Here is a 22,644-nt window from a genome sequence, read left to right as displayed (position 1 = left end):
GAAGCTGAAAATGTCCCAGTTCTTCCATGGCCTGCACACGTCACCCATTGAGCATGTTTGGGATGCTCTGGATAGATGTGTACGATAGCATGTTCCAGTTCCCGCCAATGTCCAGTAACTTCGCACAGTCATTGAAGAGGAGTGGACAACATTCCACAGGCCACAATAGCCTTATTAACTCTATGTGAAGGAGACTTTCGCACTGCATGAGGCAAATGATGGTCACACCTGATGCTGACTAGTTTTCTGATTCTCGCCCAAACCTTTTATTTTTTATGTATCTGTCACAAACATATGCATATCTGTATTCCCACTCATGTGAAATCCATTGATTAGGGCCATACATAGAATTGTGTATGTTGGGTACAGAGATGGGTTGGTCATTCAAAAAGAATGCTAACACTATTATTGAACATGATTATTGTTTTAAATAACCTGCCCAGGGACTGCGGTTGAAAATGAGCCGGCTGGCTAAAACCGGCACTTTTACTGAAGAGTTGATTAATGTGCACTGTTCCTGTAAAAATCAAATCAAATAAACTCAACTCAACACACAATGAGTGCATACAACTTATAATATAATAATAATATAAATAATATATGCCATTTAGCAGACGCTTTTATCCAAAGCGACTTACAGTCATGTGTGCATACATTCTACATATGGGTGGTCCCGGGAATCGAACCCACTACCCTGGCGTTACAAGCGCCATGCTCTACTGAGCTACATTATGTGATATGTTAAGCACATTTTTACTCCTGAACGTATTTAGGCTTACCATAACAAAGAGGTTGAATGCTTATCGAATGAATAACATTTCAGCTTTTCATTTGTAAAAATTCTGAATATCATAATTACACTTTGACATTATGGGGTATTATATGTTTAGGTTAGTGACAAAAAAAAAACTTTAAAAAACTCAAATGTATCCATTTTAAATTCAGGCTGTAACAACAAAATGTGGAAAAAGTCAAGGGGTGTGAATACCTTCTGAAAGCAGGAATATTTTTCTATTATGAAAATTTGGCGTCAGACAAGTGACCGGAAGATTTTTCAATTTATCGGACATTTGAGAAATTTAATCGATCAGGCCGTCCACTAACAAAAACCACCACCATCAATAAACAATGGATATTGGCCAAATGAGCCACATTTACGTGTCCTTAAAAAAATCGCCTATAACTAATTACAAAAACACTATTCTTTGTGTTTTTAATCTGCAGCATATGCAAAACTTTATGGCCTATTGTCGGAGATTTGAGCACAAAACGCATCAGGGCATTGCATGCATAGGCCTATTTGTATTTATTATGGATCCCCATTAGCTGCCTCCAAGGCAGCAGCTACTCTTACTTGGGTCCGTGAAAATTAAGGCAGTTATACAATTTTTTTAAACATTACAATACATTCATTACATAATTCACAACACGCTAAGTGTATGCCCTCAGGCCCATACTTCACTACTGTCACGTTCTGACCTTTATATTGTTTTGTATTTATTTAGTATGGTCAGGGCATGAGTTGGGTGGGCAGTCTGTTTGATTTTCTATGATTTGGGATTTCTATGTTTCGGCCTAGTATGGTTCTCTGATTGAGAATCATACTTAGGTAGCCTGGGTTGCACTGTTTGTTGGTGGGTGATTGTCTATGTTAGTGGCTTGTTTCAGCACAGGTCTCATTTGTAGCGTCACGGTCGTCATTGGTTTATTGTTTTTATATAGTGTTGCAGTGTTCAGTGTCCTCTTTCTTAAAATTCAGAATGAACACATACCACGCCGCATATTGGTCCTCTGATCCTTCTCGCCTCTCCTCTTCAGATGAAGAGGAGGAAGACCGTGACAACTACCACATATCTACAATGCAAAATCCATGTGTACGTGTGTATATAGTGCGTATGTTATCATGTGTGTGTGTATGCATGTGTCTATGTTTGTGCTACTTCACAGTCCCCGCCGTTCCATAAGGTGTATTTTTACCTGCTTTTTAAATCTGATTTTACTGCTGGCATCAGTTACCTGATGGGGAATGGAGTTCCATGTAGTCATGGCTCTATGTAGTACTGTGGAATAGAGTTCCATGTAGTCATGGCTCTATGTAGTACTGTGCACCTCCCATAGTCAGTTCATGCCACAAAAGAGACCTCTTGTGGCATGTCTTGTGGGGTATGCATGGGTGTCCGAGCTGTGTGCTAGTATTTTAAAACAGACAGCTCGATACCTTCAGCTTGTCAACACCTCTTACAAAAACAAGTAATGAGGAAGTCAATCTCTCTTCCACTTTGAGCCATGAGAGAATCACATGCATGTCATTAATGTTAGCTCTCTGTGTACTTTTAAGGGCCAGTCGTGCTGCCCTGTTCTGAGCCAAATGCAATTTTCCCTGGTCCCTCTTTGTGGCACCTGACCACACGACTGAACAGTAGTCCAGGTGCGACAAAACCAGGGCCTGTAGGACCTGCCATGTTGAAAGTGTTGTCAAGAAGGCAGAGCAACGCTTTATTATGGACAGACTTCTCCCCGTCTTAGCTACTACTGCATCAATATGTTTTGACCCTGACAGTTTGACCCTGACAGGTTATGACAAGCAGTTTAGTCACCTCAACTTGCTCAATTTGCACATTATTCACTACAAGATGCATTTGAGGTTTAGGGTTTAGTGGATGATTTGTACCAAATACAATGCTTTTAGTTTTGGAAATATTTACGACTAACTTATTCCTTGCTACCCATTCCCGAAACTAACAGCAGCTCTTTGTTAAGTGTTGCAGTCATTTCAGTTGCTGTAGTAACTGACGTGTATAGTGTTGAGTCATCTGCATACCTTACACACTGGCCTTACTCAAAGCCAGTGGCATGTTGTTAGTAAAGACTGAGAAAAGCAAGGGGCCTAAACAGCTACCCTGGGGAATTCCTGGATTATGTTTGAGAGGTTTCCATTAAAGGAATACCCTTTCTGTTCTATTATACAAGTAACTATTTAGCCACATCATAGCAGGGGGGGGGGAGCCAAAACACATACGTTTTTCCAGCATGATCAATAATGTCAAAAGCTGCACTGAAATCTAACAAGACAGCCCCCACACTCTTTGTATCGTCAATTTCTCTCAGCCAATCATCAGTAATTTGAGTAAGTGACGTGCAAATTCTTTCCAGAAGTTTACTAAGGGTTGGTAAAAGGCTGATTGGTCGGTTATTTGAGCCTGTAAAAGGTGGCTTTACTATTCTTGGGTAGTGGACTTAAGCTTCCTTCCAGGCCTGAGGGCGCACACTTTCTAGTAGGCTTAAATTGAAGATATGGCAAATAGGAGTGGCAATATTGTCTGCTATGATCCTCTGTAATTTTCCATCCAGATTGTCAGACCCCGGTGGCTTATTGTTGATAGACAGCAATATTTGTTTTCACCTTTTTCACACTGACTTCAAGGAATTCAAAAGTACAATTCTTGTCATCCATCATTTGGTCAGATATACTTGGATGTGTAGTGTCAGTGTCTGTTGTTGGCATGCCATCGATATGTTTGCTTATCTTACCAATGAAAAAGTCATTAAAGTAGCTGGCAATATTAGTGGGCTTTGTGATAAATGAGCCATCTGATTCAATGAATGATGGCGCCGAGTTTGCTTTTATCCCCAGAATTTGATTTAAGGTGCTCCAAAGCTTTTAACGATCAGTCTTGATATCATTTATCTTTGTTTCAGTGTATAGTTTATTTTTATTTAGCTTAGTGACATGATTTCTTAATTTGCAGTACGTTTGCCAGTTGGGCTCCCAGTTGAGCTACCAGTCTTATATGCCATACTTTTTGCCTCATCCCTCAACCATACACATTTTTCAATTCCTTAACAATCTAAGGGGATTTAACAGTTTTTACAATCATTTTCTTAATGGGTGCATGCTTATTAGTAACTGGAATAAGCAATTTCATAAATGTGTCAAGTGCAGCGTCTGGTTGCTCCTCATTACACACCACAGACCAGCAGCGTCTGGTTGCTCCTCATTACACACCACAGACCAGCAGCGTCTGGCTGCTCCTCATTACACACCACAGACCAGCAGCGTCTGGCTGCTCCTCATTACAAACCACAGACCAGCAGCGTCTGGTTGCTCGTCATTACACACCACAGACCAGCAGCGTCTGGTTGCTCATCATTACACACCACAGACCAGCAGCGTCTGGTTGCTCGTCATTACACACCACAGACCAGCAGCGTCTGGTTGCTCCTCATTACACACCACAGACCAGCAGCGTCTGGTTGCTCCTCATTACACACCACAGACCAGTAAATATTCTTTACATCAACAACATATGAATCACTACAAAACATAATGTATGACCTCTTAGACACTATATTAGGCCCAGCCTGACCTCTTAGACACTATATTAGGCCCAGCCTGACCTCTTAGACACTATATTAGGCCCAGCCTTCGGAATTGTGGTTTTCCTAGATATGGCTATTATATTGTGATCACTACATCCTATGGATTTGGATACTGCTTTAAAGCACATTTCTGCAGTAAAGAGGTGATCAATACATGTTGATGATTTCATTCCTGTGCTGTTTGTAAATACCCTGCTAGGTTGGCTGACCACCTGAACCAGGTTGCAGGCACTGGTTACAGTTTCAATTGTTTTTCTTGAGTGGGCAGCTTGATGAGAGCCAGTCAATATTTGACATAGGCCTCCAATGTATTATATTAATATATACAGTACCAGACAAATTTGGACACACCTACTCATTCAAGGATTTTTCTTTATTTTTACTACTTTATACATTGTAGAATAATAGAAGACATCAAAACGATGAAATAACACACAGAATCATGTAGTAATAAAAACAATGTACATATTTTATATTTAAGATTATTCAAAGTAGCCACCCTTTGCCTTGACAGCTTTTCACACTTGGCATTCTCTCAACCAACTTCATGAGGTGGAATGCATTTCAATTAACAGGTGTGCCTTGTTAAAAGTTAATATGTGGAATTGCTTTACTTCTTAACGAGTTTGAGCCAATCAGTTGTGTTGTGACAAGGTAGGGGTGGTATACAGAAGATAGCCAGCTGTATTTGGTAAAAGGCCAAGTCCATATTATGGCAAAACAGCTGAAATAAGCAAAAAGAAGCAACAGTCTATCATGACTTTAAGACATGAAGGTCAGTCAATGCGGAAAATGTAAAGAACTTTTAAAGTTAAGTGCAAAAAAACATCAAGCACTATGATGAAACTGACTTCCATGAGGACCGCCACAGGAAAGGAAGACCCAGAGTTACCTCTGCTGCAGATTTCTGAGTTACCAGCCTCAGAAATTGCAGCCCAAATAAATGCTTCACAGAGTTCAAGTAACAGATACATCTCAACATCAACTGTTCAGAGGAGACTGTGTGAATCAGGCCTTAATGGTCGAATTGCTGCAAAGAAACCACTACTAAAGGACACTGTTACGCTCCCCAGTTTCTGCGCTGTGGGTTTGTATGTGTGTGTATTTCAGGAAATGGCTTCCTGGAATTCTAAAGCAGCTGATTGGTCGGCCCCATCGCTAATTGGAGCTCTGACCCCTCCCTCTCATCAGGGGAAACAGCTGTCTCATCAATTACAAACTCCTTCTCCAGCTTGCTAAAAGCCAGTGTTCCTCCCTCAGGGAGGAGAGCGTCGTTTTATGTCCTGTGTTGGTTGTTGTGGCGGTCAGTACAAGTTTTGTTGATATTATTTTGTAGCCGCTCCATCAGAGGTATGTGTCTGCCAATATAACTTAGTGTTTTTGTTGTTGAAATTGTTCACTTAAAGTATTGGTAATTATTCTGTTTCATTTGTTCCCGGGAGGGAAGGGGAACGCACCTGGGAAGTGTTTAGGCAAGAGGCCTGCGGGAATACATAACCCGTAGTATTGAATCTGTCTCTGCACACTAGGTAAGACCTGGGCGGACCACCCTGTATTTTGGTTAGCGCACCAGTTGGTGCTAAAGGTTAGGTAAGAAGGGAAGGCAGGTAAGGTAGGAGAGGGGACACTAACTTTTACTACTTTTCCTTTGGTTCTGTCCAGCCCCTTTTCCCCACATTACTGTGTTAAGGAATAATACATTCCCTGTAAATTGTATTTTTCTCTTCCTCTGTCGTCCTTCCCCACACCTACGATCATACTGTTTTTTTCACTCCTCGGGGAGTTGAGCTGTAGCAGAGTGTTGCGTTCCCTCCTCCAAGAGGGGTACGTAACAGATAAGAGACTTGCATGGGCCAAGAAACACGTACTATGGACATTAGACCGGTGGAAATCTGTTCTTTGGTCTGTTGGACCAAATTTGAGATTTTTGGTTCCAACCGCCGTGTCTTTGAGACACAGAGTAGGTGAATGGATGATCTCTGCATGTGTGGCTCCCACTGAATATGGAGGAGGTGTGATAGTGTCACCAGCAAAGTAACCCCAAACCGTCTACCTTATTTAGAATTCAAGGCACACTTAGCCAGCATGGATACAACATTTTGCAGCGATACGCCATCCCATCTGGTTTGGGCTTACAGTTTGACTGCGCTGCAAAATAAATTCAGAAATCTGTTATTCAATTATTGCGCGCGCCAACGACGTCTGCGTTGGCATGGGCTAAAATAGATGTCAGTTCTACTTCTGAGGCAGATCGCGCTCCAAGTTCTGCCTCTCCCATCTCCTTATTGGTTTATAGAGGCAGGTACCCCCACGTGCCATCTCCTCATTGGTTATACCCACGTGGGTGATTGAAAGATGAACAAAGTCAGTGGCTGAAATGCACTTAATTTATGAAAGTTGCCAATTGCAATATAAAGTCAAGAGAAGAAAAGGCCTGGAAGGAGGAGACATGGACTAGAAATTATTTGGTTGACCGTTTTGTGTGGATTAATTGGCGGCGTAGAGGACCTTCTGCATTTCAAGTAAAATAATGGTTTATATCCCAGGACAAATTAGCTAGCAACAGCAAGCTAGCTAAAAAGGACAAATTAGCTAGCAACAACAAGCTAGCTAAAAAGGACAAATTAGCTAGCAACAACAAGCTAGCTAAAAAGGACAAATTAGCTAGCAACAACAAGCTAGCTAAAAAGGACAAATTAGCTAGCAACAACAAGCTAGCTAAAAAGGACAAATTAACTAGCAAGTGAAAGCTACTTAGCTAGCTAAATTGCCATAAATGTTCAATGCTTTTTGACCTGTCCCCAAATTAACCTGTTCGGGATAAGGGGCAGCATTTTCACGTTTGGATGAAAAGCATGCCCAGAGTAAAATGCTTGCTACGCAGTCCCAGTTGCTAATATATGCATATTATTAGTAGATTTGGATAGAAAACACACGTTTCTAAAACTGTCTGAGTGTAACACAACGCATATGGCAGGTGAAAACCTGAGAAAAATCCAACCAGGAAGTGGGAAATCTGAAGTTTGTAGTTTTTCATCTCTTGGCCTATGGGGTCGTATTGCACTTCCTAAGGCTTCCACTAGATGACAGTCTTTAGAACCTTGTTTGATGCTTCTACTGTGAAGTGGGGGTGAATGAGAGAGGATTGAGTAAGGTCTCTCCCATGAGCTGACCACGCGCGTTCACGTGAGAGTTAGCTTGAGTTCCATTGCGTTTCTGAAGACAAAGGAATTCTCCGGTTGGAACATTAATGAAGATTTGTTAAAAACATCCTAAAGATTGATTCTATACTTCGTTTGACATGTTTCTACGGACTGTAACGGAACGTTTTGACTTTTCGTCTGCACCTAGTAATCGCGCGTCATGAATTTGGATGACTGTGCTAAACGTGCAAACAAAAAGGAGGTATTTTGACATAAAGATGAACTTTAGCTAACAAATCAAACATTTATTATGGAACTGGGATTCCTAGGAGTGCATTCTGATGAAGATCAAAGGTAAGTGAATATTTAAAATGCTATTTCTGACACCAACATGGCGGATATCTGTTTGGCTTGATTTGTTGTCTGAGCGCCGTACTCAGATTATTGCATGGTTTTTGCTTTATCCGTAAAGTGTTTTTGAAATCTGACACAGCGGTTGCATTAAGGAGAAGTATATCTTTAATTCTGTGAATAACACTTGTACCTTTTTATAAATGTTTATTATGAGTATTTCTGTAAATTGATGTGGCTCTGTGAAAATTCACAGGATGTTTTGGAGGCAATGCCAAACGTAAACGGAGGTTTTTGGGTATAAACATGAACTTGATCGAATAAAACATACATGTATTGTGTAACATGTTGTCCCGGGAGTGTCATCTGATAAAGAATATCAAAGGTTAGTGATTAATTTTCTCTATTTCTGCTTTTTGTGACTCCTCTCTTTGGTTGGAAAATAGCTGTATGCTTTCTGTGACTAGTTGCTGAGCTAACATGTGTTCTGCTTTCTCCGAAAAGTATTTTTGAAATCGGACACTGTGGTTGGATTAACGAGAAGTTTCTTTAAAATGGTGTCTAATACTTGTATGTTTGAGAAATTAGAATTATGAGATTTCTGTTGATTGAATGTGGCGCACTGCAACTTCATTGGCTGTTGGCGAAGGGTTCTGCTTTCCCAGACAGGTTAATATAATTGATTTTGGTTTTATATTTTAACCTGCATGTCGTGATCGCGTTTGGTGGTGGGGGACTAAATAAATGTATGCATGATGGCGCACAGCCAGTTTGGGTTCCATGTTAGAGGGACTATCATTTGTTTATCAACAGGACAATGACCCAACACACCTCCAGGCTGTAAAGGGGCTACTTGACCAAGAAGGAGTGATGGAGTGCTGCATCAGATGACCTGGCCTCCACAATCACCTGACCTCAACCAAATTGAGATGAGTTGAACCGCAGAGTGACGGAAAAGCAGCCAACAACAGCCAAGTGCACAGCATATGTGCGAACTCCTTCAAGACTGTTGAAGAAAAGCATTTCCGGTGAAGCTGGTTTAGAGAATGTATAACTGTCATCAAGGCAAAGGGTGGCTACTTTGAAGAATCTCAAATATAAAATATTTTTGAGTAACACTTTTGGTTACTACATAGTTGAGGTCTTCTATTATTCTACAATGTAGAAAAGTTAAAATAAAACCTTTGCTTGAGTAGGTGTCCAGACTTTTGACTGGTACTGTATATATAAAAAGCTTAGGCCTACCCCAGACAGGGAGAGAGCTATGCCACAACACCAACATTAATGTCTTTATCAGATAGGCTGTGTCTGCATAAGTGTTCACCTCCTTTGCTGTGACAGCATAAATAAGCTCGGGTGCAACCAATTGCCTTCAGAAGTCAAATAATTAGTTGAATGGAGTCCACCTGTGTGCAGTTAGTCACATGATATCATTAAAAACACCTGTGTGTTAGAGAATCTAAGCAGCATGAAGCTCAAAACAAGTCAGAAGTTCTGGAGAAGCACCAATCAGGGTCGGGTTCTAAGAAATATATATATCCCAAACTTTGAACATCCACACCGATAAATCCATTATTTAAAAAATGGAAAGAATATGGCACAACTGTGACTCTGCCTAGAGAAGAATTTGCACCAAAACTCAGTGACCGGGTAAGGAGGGCATTCGTCAGAGGAACAACCAAGAGGCAACTCTGAAGGAGCTGGAGAGATCCACAGCTGAGATGGGGGAAAACTGTACATGGGACAACTATTACCTGGGGTTTTTAGAAGAGTGAGAATAAAGCTGTAAAAATATATATATTTTTGACAAAACACATGTGGAAAAAAGTTCTCTGGTCAAAGCCAAGACTGCCTATCGCCCTGAGCACCATCCCCATGGTGAAGCGTGGTGGCAGCATCATGTTATGGGGATGCTTTTCATCGGCAGGGAAACTGATCAGGTTAGAGGGCAAATCCAGGTTAGAGGGGAAATTCTAGAGGAAAACCTGTTTCAGTCTGCAAGAGGTCTGCGACTGTGGCAGAGGTTCCCCGTCCAGCAAGCGACCTGAGTCGGAGGTTCACCTTCTAGCAGAACAATGACCCTAAACACACAGCCAAAGCTACACTGCAGTGGTTTAAAAACAACAAACTGAATGTCTTTGAATAGCTCAGTCAATGCCCAAACCTCAATCCAATTGAGAAGATGACAAATTGCTGTTCACCAAAGGTGCCCATCCAACTAAACCGAGCTTGAGCAATTTTGTTAAGAATAGACCAAATATTGCGGTATCCAGACGTACCCAAAGACTCACAGCTGTAATCGCTGCCAAAGGTGCTTCTACCAAGTATTAAATCAGGGGGCCGAACACTAATGCAACAAACACTTTTTTTTTAATTCACTTTGGTGTCAAAAATATTTGCAGGTTTTAAGTATATATTGTTTTAAACCTGGAATTGAAAAGTATTTAATTGGTATATTTAATTGGTATTTTTAACATTTAATTTACACAACAAAATGTGGATAAGTCCAATTGGGGTGAATACTTACTTGTGTAAGTTTACAGGAGGCTAATTCATTCATTTTCAATTAGAATATTTCTTTATAAAGATGAGAATTATATTGTTAGATTTATAAGAGTAAATCCGGTACTTCCTCAAGTTCACCTGTCAGTTTGCGGGCCGGTGCGCATTGACTTTGTATCATAGGCCTGCAGTATAATAGGCTAATAGCCACACCAAACCTTACCGCTTCTTAACTTTATTAGGATAATATCAAAAGTAAGTCAAGCAATTGTTTATAGGGAAAATGAGCAGGATATTATACCGTGTCAAACATAACATTACAGTTGGAACTTCATTTGGCCACAGAAAATGGCTCAACAGAATGAAACAGAAGACTTGTGAATTGGTTTAAACCTGAACAGGCTATATTGCAGCAATTACCTTAAAGGCTAGTGACCCCCGTATCCAATAGGTTAATGAAAATGTACCTACAGAAAGCTGAGAACATCCTCTCCCCATCTGCGACTAAAATGGTCACAGTCTGGAGCCCTGCCTTGTAGGCTTTTCACTGTAGGCATATGGTAACTTTTATTTTAATACTTTTGTTATACTTCAAATTAAAAAGGACCCCATCTTCACGATCAACAGTAGCCTAGGCCAAGGCTCCTCTCTCGCGTTCTCTCTCTCCTCAGCAGCTGGACACCACTGGACAATTTGGCCGGGCTACAATTTTATTGATCAGCTTTTCATTTATTAAAAAAAAAAAAAAAAATCGGCCCAAAGCCGGCAATTACCGGCTAACGGAAACCCAGTCCTACAGAATACATGTAATATTCCGCTTGGGCTCTAGGCTGAATGATGTGACATAGTTGGTCCTATTTACACGAGGAAAGGAAGTGAGGAAGTAGTCCTACTCACCGAGACGGCCATCTTTCCCAGGATATCTTCAGGGATGGTCATGCCTTTTTCTATCACCTGCTTATAGAACTTATCCAGAGAGGTGTCCATCAGCTCCATACAGATCCACACATCACCCTGGGAACACAGGTACAACATGAGAAGGTCAGATTGGGGTGAGAGTTTAAGGGTTAAGGAGGTGGGGTGGGGGTGGGGGGGGGGTGGGTACTGAGATGGAGAAGGGGGTGGTGGGAACGGAAAAAGGGGGCTATGGAGAAAGCGGTAGAGGGAACGATTGGAAAAACAGAACCACATTCCAGACACACAGATTGGCTAACAGGAAGGAGCTTTTTCCAATGTGCTCCGCTGCAGATGCATATCCTGTGGAACGCTCTCTTCTCTACGAGTGGTAGGTAATTACATCCGGCAAGATCAGGAATTCTTTATTTGTTTATCTTGACTACAACATACACCGCTCTATCATCTGACGTCTCTACGTGAGGAAAAGGGGGTCACGGTACCTGTGTCTGGATGGCAGCCCAGTCCTACAGTACAATGTCATGTGTAAATCAGGAAATCTTATGTTCCACATGACCAAAAGTATGTGGACACCCGCTAGTTGAACATCTCCTTCCATTAATATGGAGTTGGTCCCTGCCCCTTTTGCTGCTATAACAGCCTCCACTCTTCTGGAACATTGCAGGGGGTACTTGCTTCCATTCAGCCACAAGAACATTATTGAGGTCGGGCACTGATGTTGGGCAATTGGGCCTGGAAATTAGGCCTGGCAATTAGGCCTGGCTTGCAGTCCGTGTTCCAATTCATCCCAAAGATGTTCGGTGGGGTTGAGGTCAGGGCTCTGTGCAGGCCAGTCAAGTTCTTCCACGCCGATCTCGACAAACCATTTCAGTATGGACCTCACTTTGCATGGGGGCATTGTCATGCTGAAACAGGAAAGGGCCTTCCCCAAACTGTTCAAATCAAATCAAATCAAATTTATTTATATAGCCCTTCGTACATCAGCTGATATCTCAAAGTGCTGTACAGAAACCCAGCCTAAAACCCCAAACAGCAAACAATGCAGGTGTAAAAGCACGGTGGCTAGGAAAAACTCCCTAGAAAGGCCAAAACCTAGGAAGAAACCTAGAGAGGAACCGGGTTATGTGGGGTGGCCAGTCCTCTTCTGGCTGTGCCGGGTAGAGATTATAACAGAAAATGACCAAGATGTTCAAATGTTCATAAATGACCAGCATGGTCAAATAATAATAAGGCAGAACAGTTGAAACTGGAGCAGCAGCACAGTCAGGTGGACTGGGGACAGCAAGGAGCCATCATGTCAGGTAGTCCTGGGGCACGGTCCTAGGGCTCAGGTCCTCCGAGAGAGAGAAAGAAAGAGAGAATTAGAGAGAGCATATGTGGGGTGGCCAGTCCTCTCTGGCTGTGCCGGGTGGAGATTATAACAGAACGTGGCCAAGATGTTCAAATGTTCATAAATGACCAGCATGGTTGAATAATAGCAAGGCAGAACAGTTGAAACTGGAGCAGGAGCATGGCCAGGTGGACTGGGGACAGCAAGGAGTCCTCATGTCAGGTAGTCCTGGGACATGGTCCTAGGGCCCAGGCCAGTTGAAACTGGAGCAGCAGCATGGCCAGGTGGACTGGGGACAGCAAGGAGTCATCATGTCAGGTAGTCCTGGGGCATGGTTCTAGGGCTCAGGTCCTCCGAGAGAGAGAAAGAAGGAGAGAAGGAGAGAATTAGAGAACGCACACTTAGATTTACACAGGACACCGAATAGGACAGGAGAAGTACTCCAGATAAACAAACTGACCCTAGCCCCCCGACACATAAACTACTGCAGCATAAATACTGGAGGCTGAGACAGGAGGGGTCAGGAGACACTGTGGCCCCATCCGAGGACACCCCCGGACAGGGCCAAACAGGAAGGATATAACCCCACCCACTTTGCCAAAGCACAGCCCCCACACCACTAGAGGGAAATCTACAACCACCAACTTACCATCCTGAGACAAGGCCGAGTATAGCCCACAAAGATCTCCACAAAGTTGGAAGAACAGAATTATCTAGAATGTCATTGTATGCTATAGCGTTAAGATTTCCATTCACTGGAACTAAGGAGCCTAGCCTGAACCATGAAAAACAGCCCCAGACCATTATTCCTCCTCCACCAACTTTACTTTACATATGCATTGGAGCAGGTAGTGTTCTCCTGGCATCCACCAAACCCAGATTCGTCTGTTGAACTGCCAGATAGTGAAGCGTGATTCATCTCTCAAGAGTCCAATGGCGGCGAGCTTTACACCACTACAGCCGATGTTTGGCATTGCACTTAGGTTTGGTTGCGGGTTCTCGGCCATGGAAACCCATTTCATGAAGCTCTCAACGAACAGTTCTTGTGCGGATGTTGCTTCCAGAGGCAGTTTGGAACTCGGTAGCGAGTGTTGCAAGCGGCCCCGTTCTGTGAGCTTGTGTGGCCTACCACTTCTCAGTTGAGCCGTTGTTGCTCCTCGACGTTTGCACTTCACAATAACGGCACTTACAGTTGACCGAGGCAGCTCTAGCAGGGCAGAAATTTGATGAACTGACTTGTTTTAAAAAGGTGGCATCCTATGACAGTGCCACGTTGTCACTGAGCTCTTCAGTACGGCCGTTCTACTTCCAATGTTTGTCTATGGAGATTGCATGGCTAATGTGCTCGAATTTATACACCGGTCGGCAACAGGTGTGCCTGAAATGGCAGAATCCACTCATTTGAATGGGTGTCCACATATTTTTGTATAGTGTAGAAATGAAGAGGACTAAGTTAGTTGCTAAACAACTGCCTCTCTGAACATACCTTATGCAGTCATATATAGGCAGTCATATATAGGCACCCATGCAGGATTCACAATTACTTCTAAAATAAGTTGACATTTAAAAAATTTAAAACTTACGGTGTTTGATATACATTTTGTTTGATATACAACTGATCAAAACTGAAATTAAGGTTTTGCACTTAAGTCAAAAATGGCATGGACTAAATTATTCAAAATTCGAATTAATTTGGTGGGAGGCGAGTGATTCTTGGAAAGTATCATTTATCCTACTCTTTGTAAATTGCAGGTGCCTACTGGGTAAAAAAGAACCAACTAGTTTGGAAAATATTTTTTTTTTAAACTGTTGCACTCCACTAAAGTGTACGGGTACCGATATGTTTGGCAGCATGTTTACAATGTCCTCCGACATCTCTGTAAAGACATTGTAGGAAGCCTATGGTTAACATAGTAATGAACACGACCAGCAGTAGAGGAAACCAAAGAGGAGTAGCTGTTGTGACGAACAACTTACGGGCATCCAAAAACACAATTAATACACTCCACCTAAAGATTGTCTATTGTAGGCTTTTGTACTTTAGAAAAAAACACTACAAGACATAAGTATTATTATTTAATTGTATTTTATTTTTTAAGTATTTTTATAAAGAAGCTGGCTACCTCTCTGAAGAGTGCGCCGTAGAAGGTGACTGTGTAGAAGCAGTCTACTGTCCTCATAGAGATGTCCAGGTCCATCAACAGTCTCTTCTGTTCCTGGGTGTTCACTGTGGCACGGATCCTCTAGGGTGGGAGGGAAAAGGACATCAAATCCATCCATCCAACCTACTTATTACATCAACAGCTGTCACCACGGCTGTTTGCAACAGGCAGCCCAATTCTGATCTCTTGCGACAATTGTTGGCATAAGAGTTGATCTGATTGGTCAAAAGACCAAATAGTGGGGGAAAAGACCAGAATTGCGCTGCCTGTGTAAACGTAGCCCTAGATCCCCTTAAAGAGATCAGTTACAGCATCAAATCTCTCATACCTTGACTGCCATGATCAGGCCACTGGGCATGTGCCTCATCTTGTCCACCACGCCGTACGCCCCTCTCCCCAGCTCGCCAATCTGCTCCAGGTCATCTGCCTTCACCACAAAGTTCTGCTCAGCACCGGCAGAGAGAGGAGAGATGTGTGTCAGGCTCGACAGTGACAGATCAAAACATGAATGGGTGACACGATGTAATAAGGAAGAAAGAACATGTATCTCCCTCCCTTGATGTAATCACTGAACACAAATTGAGCAGGGTAAAAAGATGAGTCACTAGAATTCCTTGTTTTTTTTTTTTTACCCCAATCCTCATCTCGTGAAAACAAAACAGTAACAGAGAGCGAAAAGCACAAAAGAAAAACTAGGTCTAATCTCCCAACAACAGTGTGATTCTGACCGGGGGTACTCCTCTTTGTCTGAGAGTGGCTCGGAGCTATGTCTTTGTTTAAGTAACTATTCTAACCAACAGTTTCTAATCAACAGGGAAAGCATTGGACATGGTAACGGGGCTGAGTCGAAAGACACCGCAAATTATCCCTTTTTCATCTAAACTACTGGTTCCAGTAAAGAATGGGAACTTCTGTCCTTTTCTCACTTCATTCACCAACTAAATCAATGGTTGCCCCGACCTTTGAATTCAGGCTGAATTATAAGAGGGAAAAAAGACGGCATTTTTACCAATGAAAAATTCCACTTATTTGATACGTTTTTAAAATAAATACTTTTACTGCCCGTCAGGAAGATAAAACACATTCCAGTCTACAATCAGAAGTATTCAGTCCGAGTCGTAATGTTCGCTAGGCCGTTATATAGTCGGCTCACAGACCCTTTTACTGAGCCAAGCTTTCATCTTTCAGCATCCAAAGCACAGAGAGAATCTTACTCAACCTAATGCTGCGTTCAGACTGAGGGACGCAAAAACCGTCATACCAGTCGGCACAGTGGGACAAGAAAGAAGAGGACTGTAAAAAGCAGCCCGACAGCAAAGAGTTTTTATAACTAACCCAAGATCGATTGGAAATGACAGGCTCTGGTCTGAGCATATGAATCATAGTGGGCAGAACAAGCAAGGAGGTGGGCGGAGTCAAACACGAGCTAGTGAGATCCTATTGGCGCATTCTAGCATTTCCTCGCATGTGTCCATTAGGGAACGCCTACTCTGAAGTTCACGTGTGTATCAACTCAATTCGCCATTGCACTCCTTATAAACAACGCCAATTTTTTTTTGTTACAACTTTGGCAAAGCGTTAAGTCTACAAAACTCAGTCCACTCTGTTTGATACAATTATTATATTTTTTTAGAAACAGAAAACAGTATGGATATCAAAATGTTTCATAAAATGAGAAAATTTAAAGAACTTTGGCCAAAATCCAACAAATCCATCTTCTCCCACCACCGTCCACTGGGCATCCTCTCATCACTATTTCTGTTCGTGGGAATACCAACCGAATCACATCCAGTGAAATATCTGTCTAATTGTTCCATTTTTTAAATATTTTTTTTATTTTACTTTTATTTTACTAGGCAAGTCAGTTAAGAACAAATTCTTATTTTCAATGACGGCCTAGGAACAGTGGGTTAACTGCCTGTTCAGGGGCAGAACGACAGATTTGTACCTTGTCAGCTCGGGGGTTTGAACTTGCAACCTTCTGGTTAGTCCAACGCTCTAACCACTAGGCTACGCTGCCGCCCCATCTGTCATGAAGGTTTGCATTGTTATGGCGATTTCAGTAAACAACACCCGGTAGAAAACAACACGACGGCAGACGGCAAAAGTTGAAATATTTGAACTCCCCGCCAGCCTCAACGGCATTTACCGTCACGCTCTCACTGAAAACATTTACCGTCACGCTCTCACTGAAAACATTTACCGTCACGCTCTCACTGAAAACATTTACCGTCACGCTCTCACTGAAAACATTTACCGTCACGCTCTCACTGAAAACATTTACCGTCACGCTCTCACTGAAAACATTTGCCGTTTACCTCGTACCGTCTAAACACAGTATAGGTTACAACAACTACAAATGTCAAACCCGAAGTTTGTTCTTCAGTTTTAAATAAAGGTTTAGTCGGAGGAAGGTGTGGGGATGAAACATAGTGGTAAACGAAAGGTAAGAATGTGAGTAAACTACACTGATCAGTTCAGGAATAAGATGTGGTAAGTAGTACCTTCTCTCCAATGGTCACACAAGCTTTCGAATCCAAATCTCTTGGGGGTCTGTAAAGTAATCAAACAGTTATTAGGATATAAAAAAACGTTATGTACATAAAAGTGCATGCATTAATTCATTAAGATTTCAAAATGTTCTGGGGGGGAAAAAAACTACATGTAGATGTTAATGTAAGAAACAGTGTTTGTCTTGAGTTATCATCATGACACTGAAATGATGCTACGAACAATATTCACTGGCACATTGCGCCAAAGACATCAGTTTGTGAACCACTTATCGGTGAACACATCCAAACGGTGATCTCGAACTAGCCTCCTCTCTCCTGATTGGGAGGAAATGGAGCCGTCACTGACATCTTTAGGGTCATCATGTTGATGACAGCCTCATATCTGTATTAAAATGCCTCATAGCAAAACAGGATAACACTTCATATCTAAAAGAGAAGGTTGCGCAATATATGTCCATAAATTTAACAATGTAGATTGGTGATATTCCATCTAAAAAATAAATAAAAAAACAGTCTCTATGCATACGTTTATAATAATGGAATTACATGTATCATAAACTCATACCAACAAACAATACATTGCGGCTTTGACGTCAAGAGCAGGGTACACAGTTTAACGGTAGGCATGTTTGGTCTATTGGGGGGGTGGAAGTTAGACCTCTTGGGGCAGAATGGCTCAGGGAAATCCCTTGAGCTTCAGTCTCACTTCGTCCCAAAGAATTACGATGGCTACCAACAGTGGAAGACTGGATTCAACATGAATCTGAGGCTAGTAAAAAAGGGGTTCCACAGTCAATATCTAAGTCTAAGCTCTAAGTCCACTGACACCACCTGTGTTACAGCACGATAGCAGGCGGCTTAGGTGATGGAGGTGACTCTGTAAGTAGGCACTAGAGTGCGCAAAGAGTTTTGTAATTACACTAGTAACAACGTGATAATAAAATGGTAATAGAATTGTTCCATAGTAGGTAGGGGTGTAACAGTTCACCAAACCCGCGGTTTGGTATGTAATTGCGGTTTTTAGGGGGGCACGGTTAGATTTGGTACAGTGGGAAATTAAAATGGCGACAGTTACTGTAGTTTTTGGGGGGGTGGTACAATAATATTTTTGGTTATGGAAAATATATTTCAGAGCAGTTTAGATGGTAAAATGATTCTCTACACTATACTAGTTTATTTTGTCACAAACTGAAATTAGGCAAACTATTAAGAGTTTTAACAACCAGGAAATGACAGAGCGATTTCTGCATAGTGCAACTTTAATTTATGTGCCCACCAGCAAGATCCTTGGTTAGTTGTGCTTCTATAGCGTACATGTGATTGCAGAGTTTGCCGAACAAAATCACCACGGGATTGATGCAAATAATCGTGATATCATTCTGCCAGATATCCATAGTCTACTTTGTAGTTAACATTTAAAATGAGAAGGTTTTTGAGAAAGGCTTTCCATCAACCAGAATAGGTAGCATGTCATATCATTACATCATATCATTAGCATCATGCTGACGCCTACATGGTGGCGGACAAACACGAAAACAAAGATGGACGCATTCCCGCTAACAACGGGTCTTCAGGAAGTTGAAGGAAAATACAAATCACTGACACATTTTATTAACATCTCTTATCATCTTAGGGAAAATCAATTAATTATCTCAGAAATTCAATATATTCAGTTGATTTCCTACTAACTCTTCTACTGGGAAACCAAAATGTTCCCGAGCTGGAGATGTTTAAATTATCATGGAGTATCATCCTGGTTTAATCACTCGACCACTCAGCATCATACAGAACTAGCTCCCGGCTGCGCCTCACAAAATGACCGTCTGAAATGTGGCAATTAAGATTTTGAATTTTGATCACAATGTGCGCATAGGCTCTAGTTGTTTTAACAGAATAGCATGCAAAGTTGTGTCAGCTCAGATTTACTAAAGAGCCATAAAACACAGTGTAGGCACAGCCTCTCGGCCTAGTGATTGATTCATTTGGGTGTATTCATTTGGGTTCACAGTGCAGACCAAAGCGTGGTTCCTGTACTGAATGGTTTGGTACAAATACATGTACCATTTCTACTTTAGTGACTGGATTGTACTTGTATTGTGTTGGAGGTGATTTTGTAAATACACAAGGTGAATAATGTCGTTGTAATACAAAGAGTTGTGATATACAGTGCCTTCAGAAAGTATTCACATCACTTGAATATACTGAGATGTTGCGTCTCTGGCCTACACACAATACTCCATAATGTCAAAGTGGAATGATGTCATATATTTCTTTTTTTTGGGGGGGGGGGGACAAATTAATAAAAAAATGAAAAGCTGAAATGTCTGGAGTCAATAAGTATTTAACCCCTTTGTTATGGCAAGCCTACATAAGTAGAGGAGTAAAAATGTGCTTAAAAAAAAAAAATCACATGGACTCACTCTGTGCAATAGGTGTTTAACATAATTATTTAATGACTACCTCATCTCTGTACCCCACACATACAGATAGTTGAAAAGGTGTCTAAGTCAAGCAGTGAATTTCAAACAGATTCAACCAAAGTTCAGGGAGGTTTTGAAATGCCTCGCAAAGGGCACCAGTGTATTGGTAGATGGGTAAAAATGAAGAAAAAATAGCAGACATTAAATACCCCTTTGAGCATGGTGAAAGTATTAAAACACACTTTGGATGGTGTATCAATACAACCAGTTACTATAAATATACACGCGTCCTTCCTAACTCAGTTGCCGGAGAGGAAAGAAACCACTCAGGGATTTCACCATGAGGCCAGTTACAGAGTTTAATGGCTGAGACAGGAGAAAACTGAGGATGGATCAACAACATTGTAGTTACTCCACAATACTAATCTAATTGACAGAGTGAAACGAAGGAACACTGTACATAATATAAATATTTCAAAATATAATACATCCTGTTTGCAACAAGGCACTAAATGAATACTGCAAAAACAACTAAATGTCTTGAATACAGTGTTATGTTTGGGGAGAATCCAACATAACATATCACTGGAGAGTACCACTCTCCATATTTCTAAACATAGTGGTGGATAGTGGTGGATGCATCATGTTATGGGTATGCTTGTAATCGTTAAGGACTGGGGAGTTTTTCAGGATAAAAAATAAACAGAATGGAGATAAGCACAGGCAAAATCTTTGAGGAAAACCTGGTTCAATCTGCTTTCCACCGAACACTGGGAAGTTAATTCCCCGTTTTAAAGCATTCCAGGTGAAGCTGGTTGAGAGAATGCCAAGAGTGTGCAAAGCTGTTGTCATGACGCTGGCCCGGGGGTAGGTTATGACAGTCATAAATACCTCTCCCCCCTTTTTTCCTCTCTCTACCCTACTGATGTGACTTTTGAAAATCCATTGGTTAACATGGAGATTCTGGGAACATCAGAAGGTGGGGGGGGGAATTAACCATATTTTGGTAATCCAACCAGTTGAACATATACGTTGGTACTTAATGAATATGATGTCAGTTCGGTTGTCATCTGAGACATTCTCATCAATGATAGGATAATTGTACAGTGGAATGTCTACACATTATAGTTATCAGATTCACATGGAATTGTTGTGCAATTTAAATGTTTTAATATGAAATTATTTATGAAAAGATTAAATGTAATTTTAGCTTCCAAAATGTGAGAATTGGGTCTTCATGAGTGAATTAGGCCTGACTCAGTGACCCGCCCACGTGAAGAGACATTGGTTATAAACTATGAAACACACCCTCCTCTCCCTTCCTATATAATGCCTTGACGACAATATAATTTCCTGTTCCGGGGACATTAAGGCGACGGCCTTGACTTTAGAAGGACATGTGACGCCTACAGAGCAAAGCCAATCTCAGCTACCTAACGAAATTAGCATTGAATTCCCACGTGAAGAGGACGATCGACACGTCGAATATGATGAATTTCGACAATACCAGACAGAATATAGCATGAGCATATAAGCATGGCAACAGGGTATGAACTTTGAACTCTGACTCACTCCAGCCGCCAAACATGGACTGGGAAAGGACAGACAGAGTATACCGTCTACCACACAATGACGTCACTAAAACGGGTACAGTTTACCACCAGAGATGCTCTTCAAAGGATGGAAGAACTCTTGGGCAACTCGGCCTTCCATCTACCACCAACCTATTGAAGCGCAGCTCAAGAGTAAATATTCATTGCATTGTCCTTTTCCAAGTGGGCGGTAATTTAGAATGCATAAGATCCTGTATTTACGATAGGGAGAAAACGATGTCCCTTTGTTCTTCAGTCTTCCCGCTCTTTCACTCAAACCCAGCCCTCTTTTCTTTTGTGTGTCATATCTGTTCCGTCCGCTAGGGATGTTTTCCTTTGACATAATTTGTAATCAAGGTATAATTCATTCTGTGTATATGTAATTCTGTGTGATTAGTTAGGTATTTAGTAAATAAATAATTAAACCCCATTTTTATTGCTGATTCAACTTGTTAGCCAGGGTTCGTGAAGAGAACCAAGAATTTATAACTTTCAGATGAGACTGAAATAAGGTGATGATTAATATTGACTGCTATTGATGTCAAATATTACCAGGTCTTGAAGACTTTATTTGGAAGAAAACAGCTCTATAAATATTATTTCATGGTCCCCCAACTCTCTAGTTAATTACATTTACAAGATTAGCTCAATGAGGTAATATTAATTACAGAGAAAGGATTTTATAGAATAGCATGTCATATCACTTAATCCGGCATAGAAAACAACACGACACTGTCATCATGGCAAAGGGTGGCTACTTTGAAGAATCTCAAATAAAATATATTTTGAATTTGTTTTAACACATTCTTTGGTCACTACATGATTCCATATGTGTTATTTCATAGTTGAGGTCTTAACTATTATTCTACAATGTAGAAAATAGTCAAAATAAAGAAACTCTTGAATGAGTAGGTGTATCCAAACTTTTTGACAGGCTGTAAAACAACACAATGTGGAATAAGTCAGGGGGTATGAATACGCTCTGAAGGAAAAGATGTAAAGATGCAAATGTAAAGATGTAAATGTAAATATGTAAAGATGTAAATGTCAAGATGTAAATGTAAATATGTAAATATGTAAATGTAAAGATGTAAATGTCAAGATGTAAATGTAAAGATGTAAAGATGTAAATGTAAATATGTAAAAATGTAAATATGTAAATGTCAAGATGTAAAGATGTAAATGTCAAGATGTAAATGTAAAGATGTAAATGTAAAGATGTAAATGTAAATATGTAAAGATGTAAATGTAAATATGTAAAGATGTAAATGTAAATATGTAAAGATGTAAATGTAAATATGTAAAGATGTAAATGTCAAGATGTAAATGTCAAGAT

General features: G+C 41.0%; 1 protein-coding gene across 1 annotated transcript in view; it reads right to left on the bottom strand.

The window, feature by feature from the left end:
- The window catches only part of map2k6 (mitogen-activated protein kinase kinase 6), a 50,345-nt gene that overhangs the window by 11,692 nt on the left and 16,009 nt on the right, over window positions 1–22,644 (bottom strand). Inside the window, exons 3-6 of the mRNA XM_046357585.1 lie at window positions 17,288–17,336; window positions 15,112–15,225; window positions 14,745–14,864; window positions 11,274–11,390 (exon numbers count right to left, since the gene is read on the bottom strand). Of these exons, the coding sequence (XP_046213541.1) occupies window positions 11,274–11,390; window positions 14,745–14,864; window positions 15,112–15,225; window positions 17,288–17,336 (400 nt within the window). The remainder of the gene's footprint in view (window positions 1–11,273; window positions 11,391–14,744; window positions 14,865–15,111; window positions 15,226–17,287; window positions 17,337–22,644) is intronic.

The sequence above is a fragment of the Oncorhynchus gorbuscha genome, linkage group LG07, assembly GCF_021184085.1.
Source record: "Oncorhynchus gorbuscha isolate QuinsamMale2020 ecotype Even-year linkage group LG07, OgorEven_v1.0, whole genome shotgun sequence".
Classification (NCBI taxonomy): Eukaryota; Metazoa; Chordata; class Actinopteri; order Salmoniformes; family Salmonidae; genus Oncorhynchus; species Oncorhynchus gorbuscha.
This window is presented reverse-complemented; position numbering and strand designations above follow the sequence as displayed.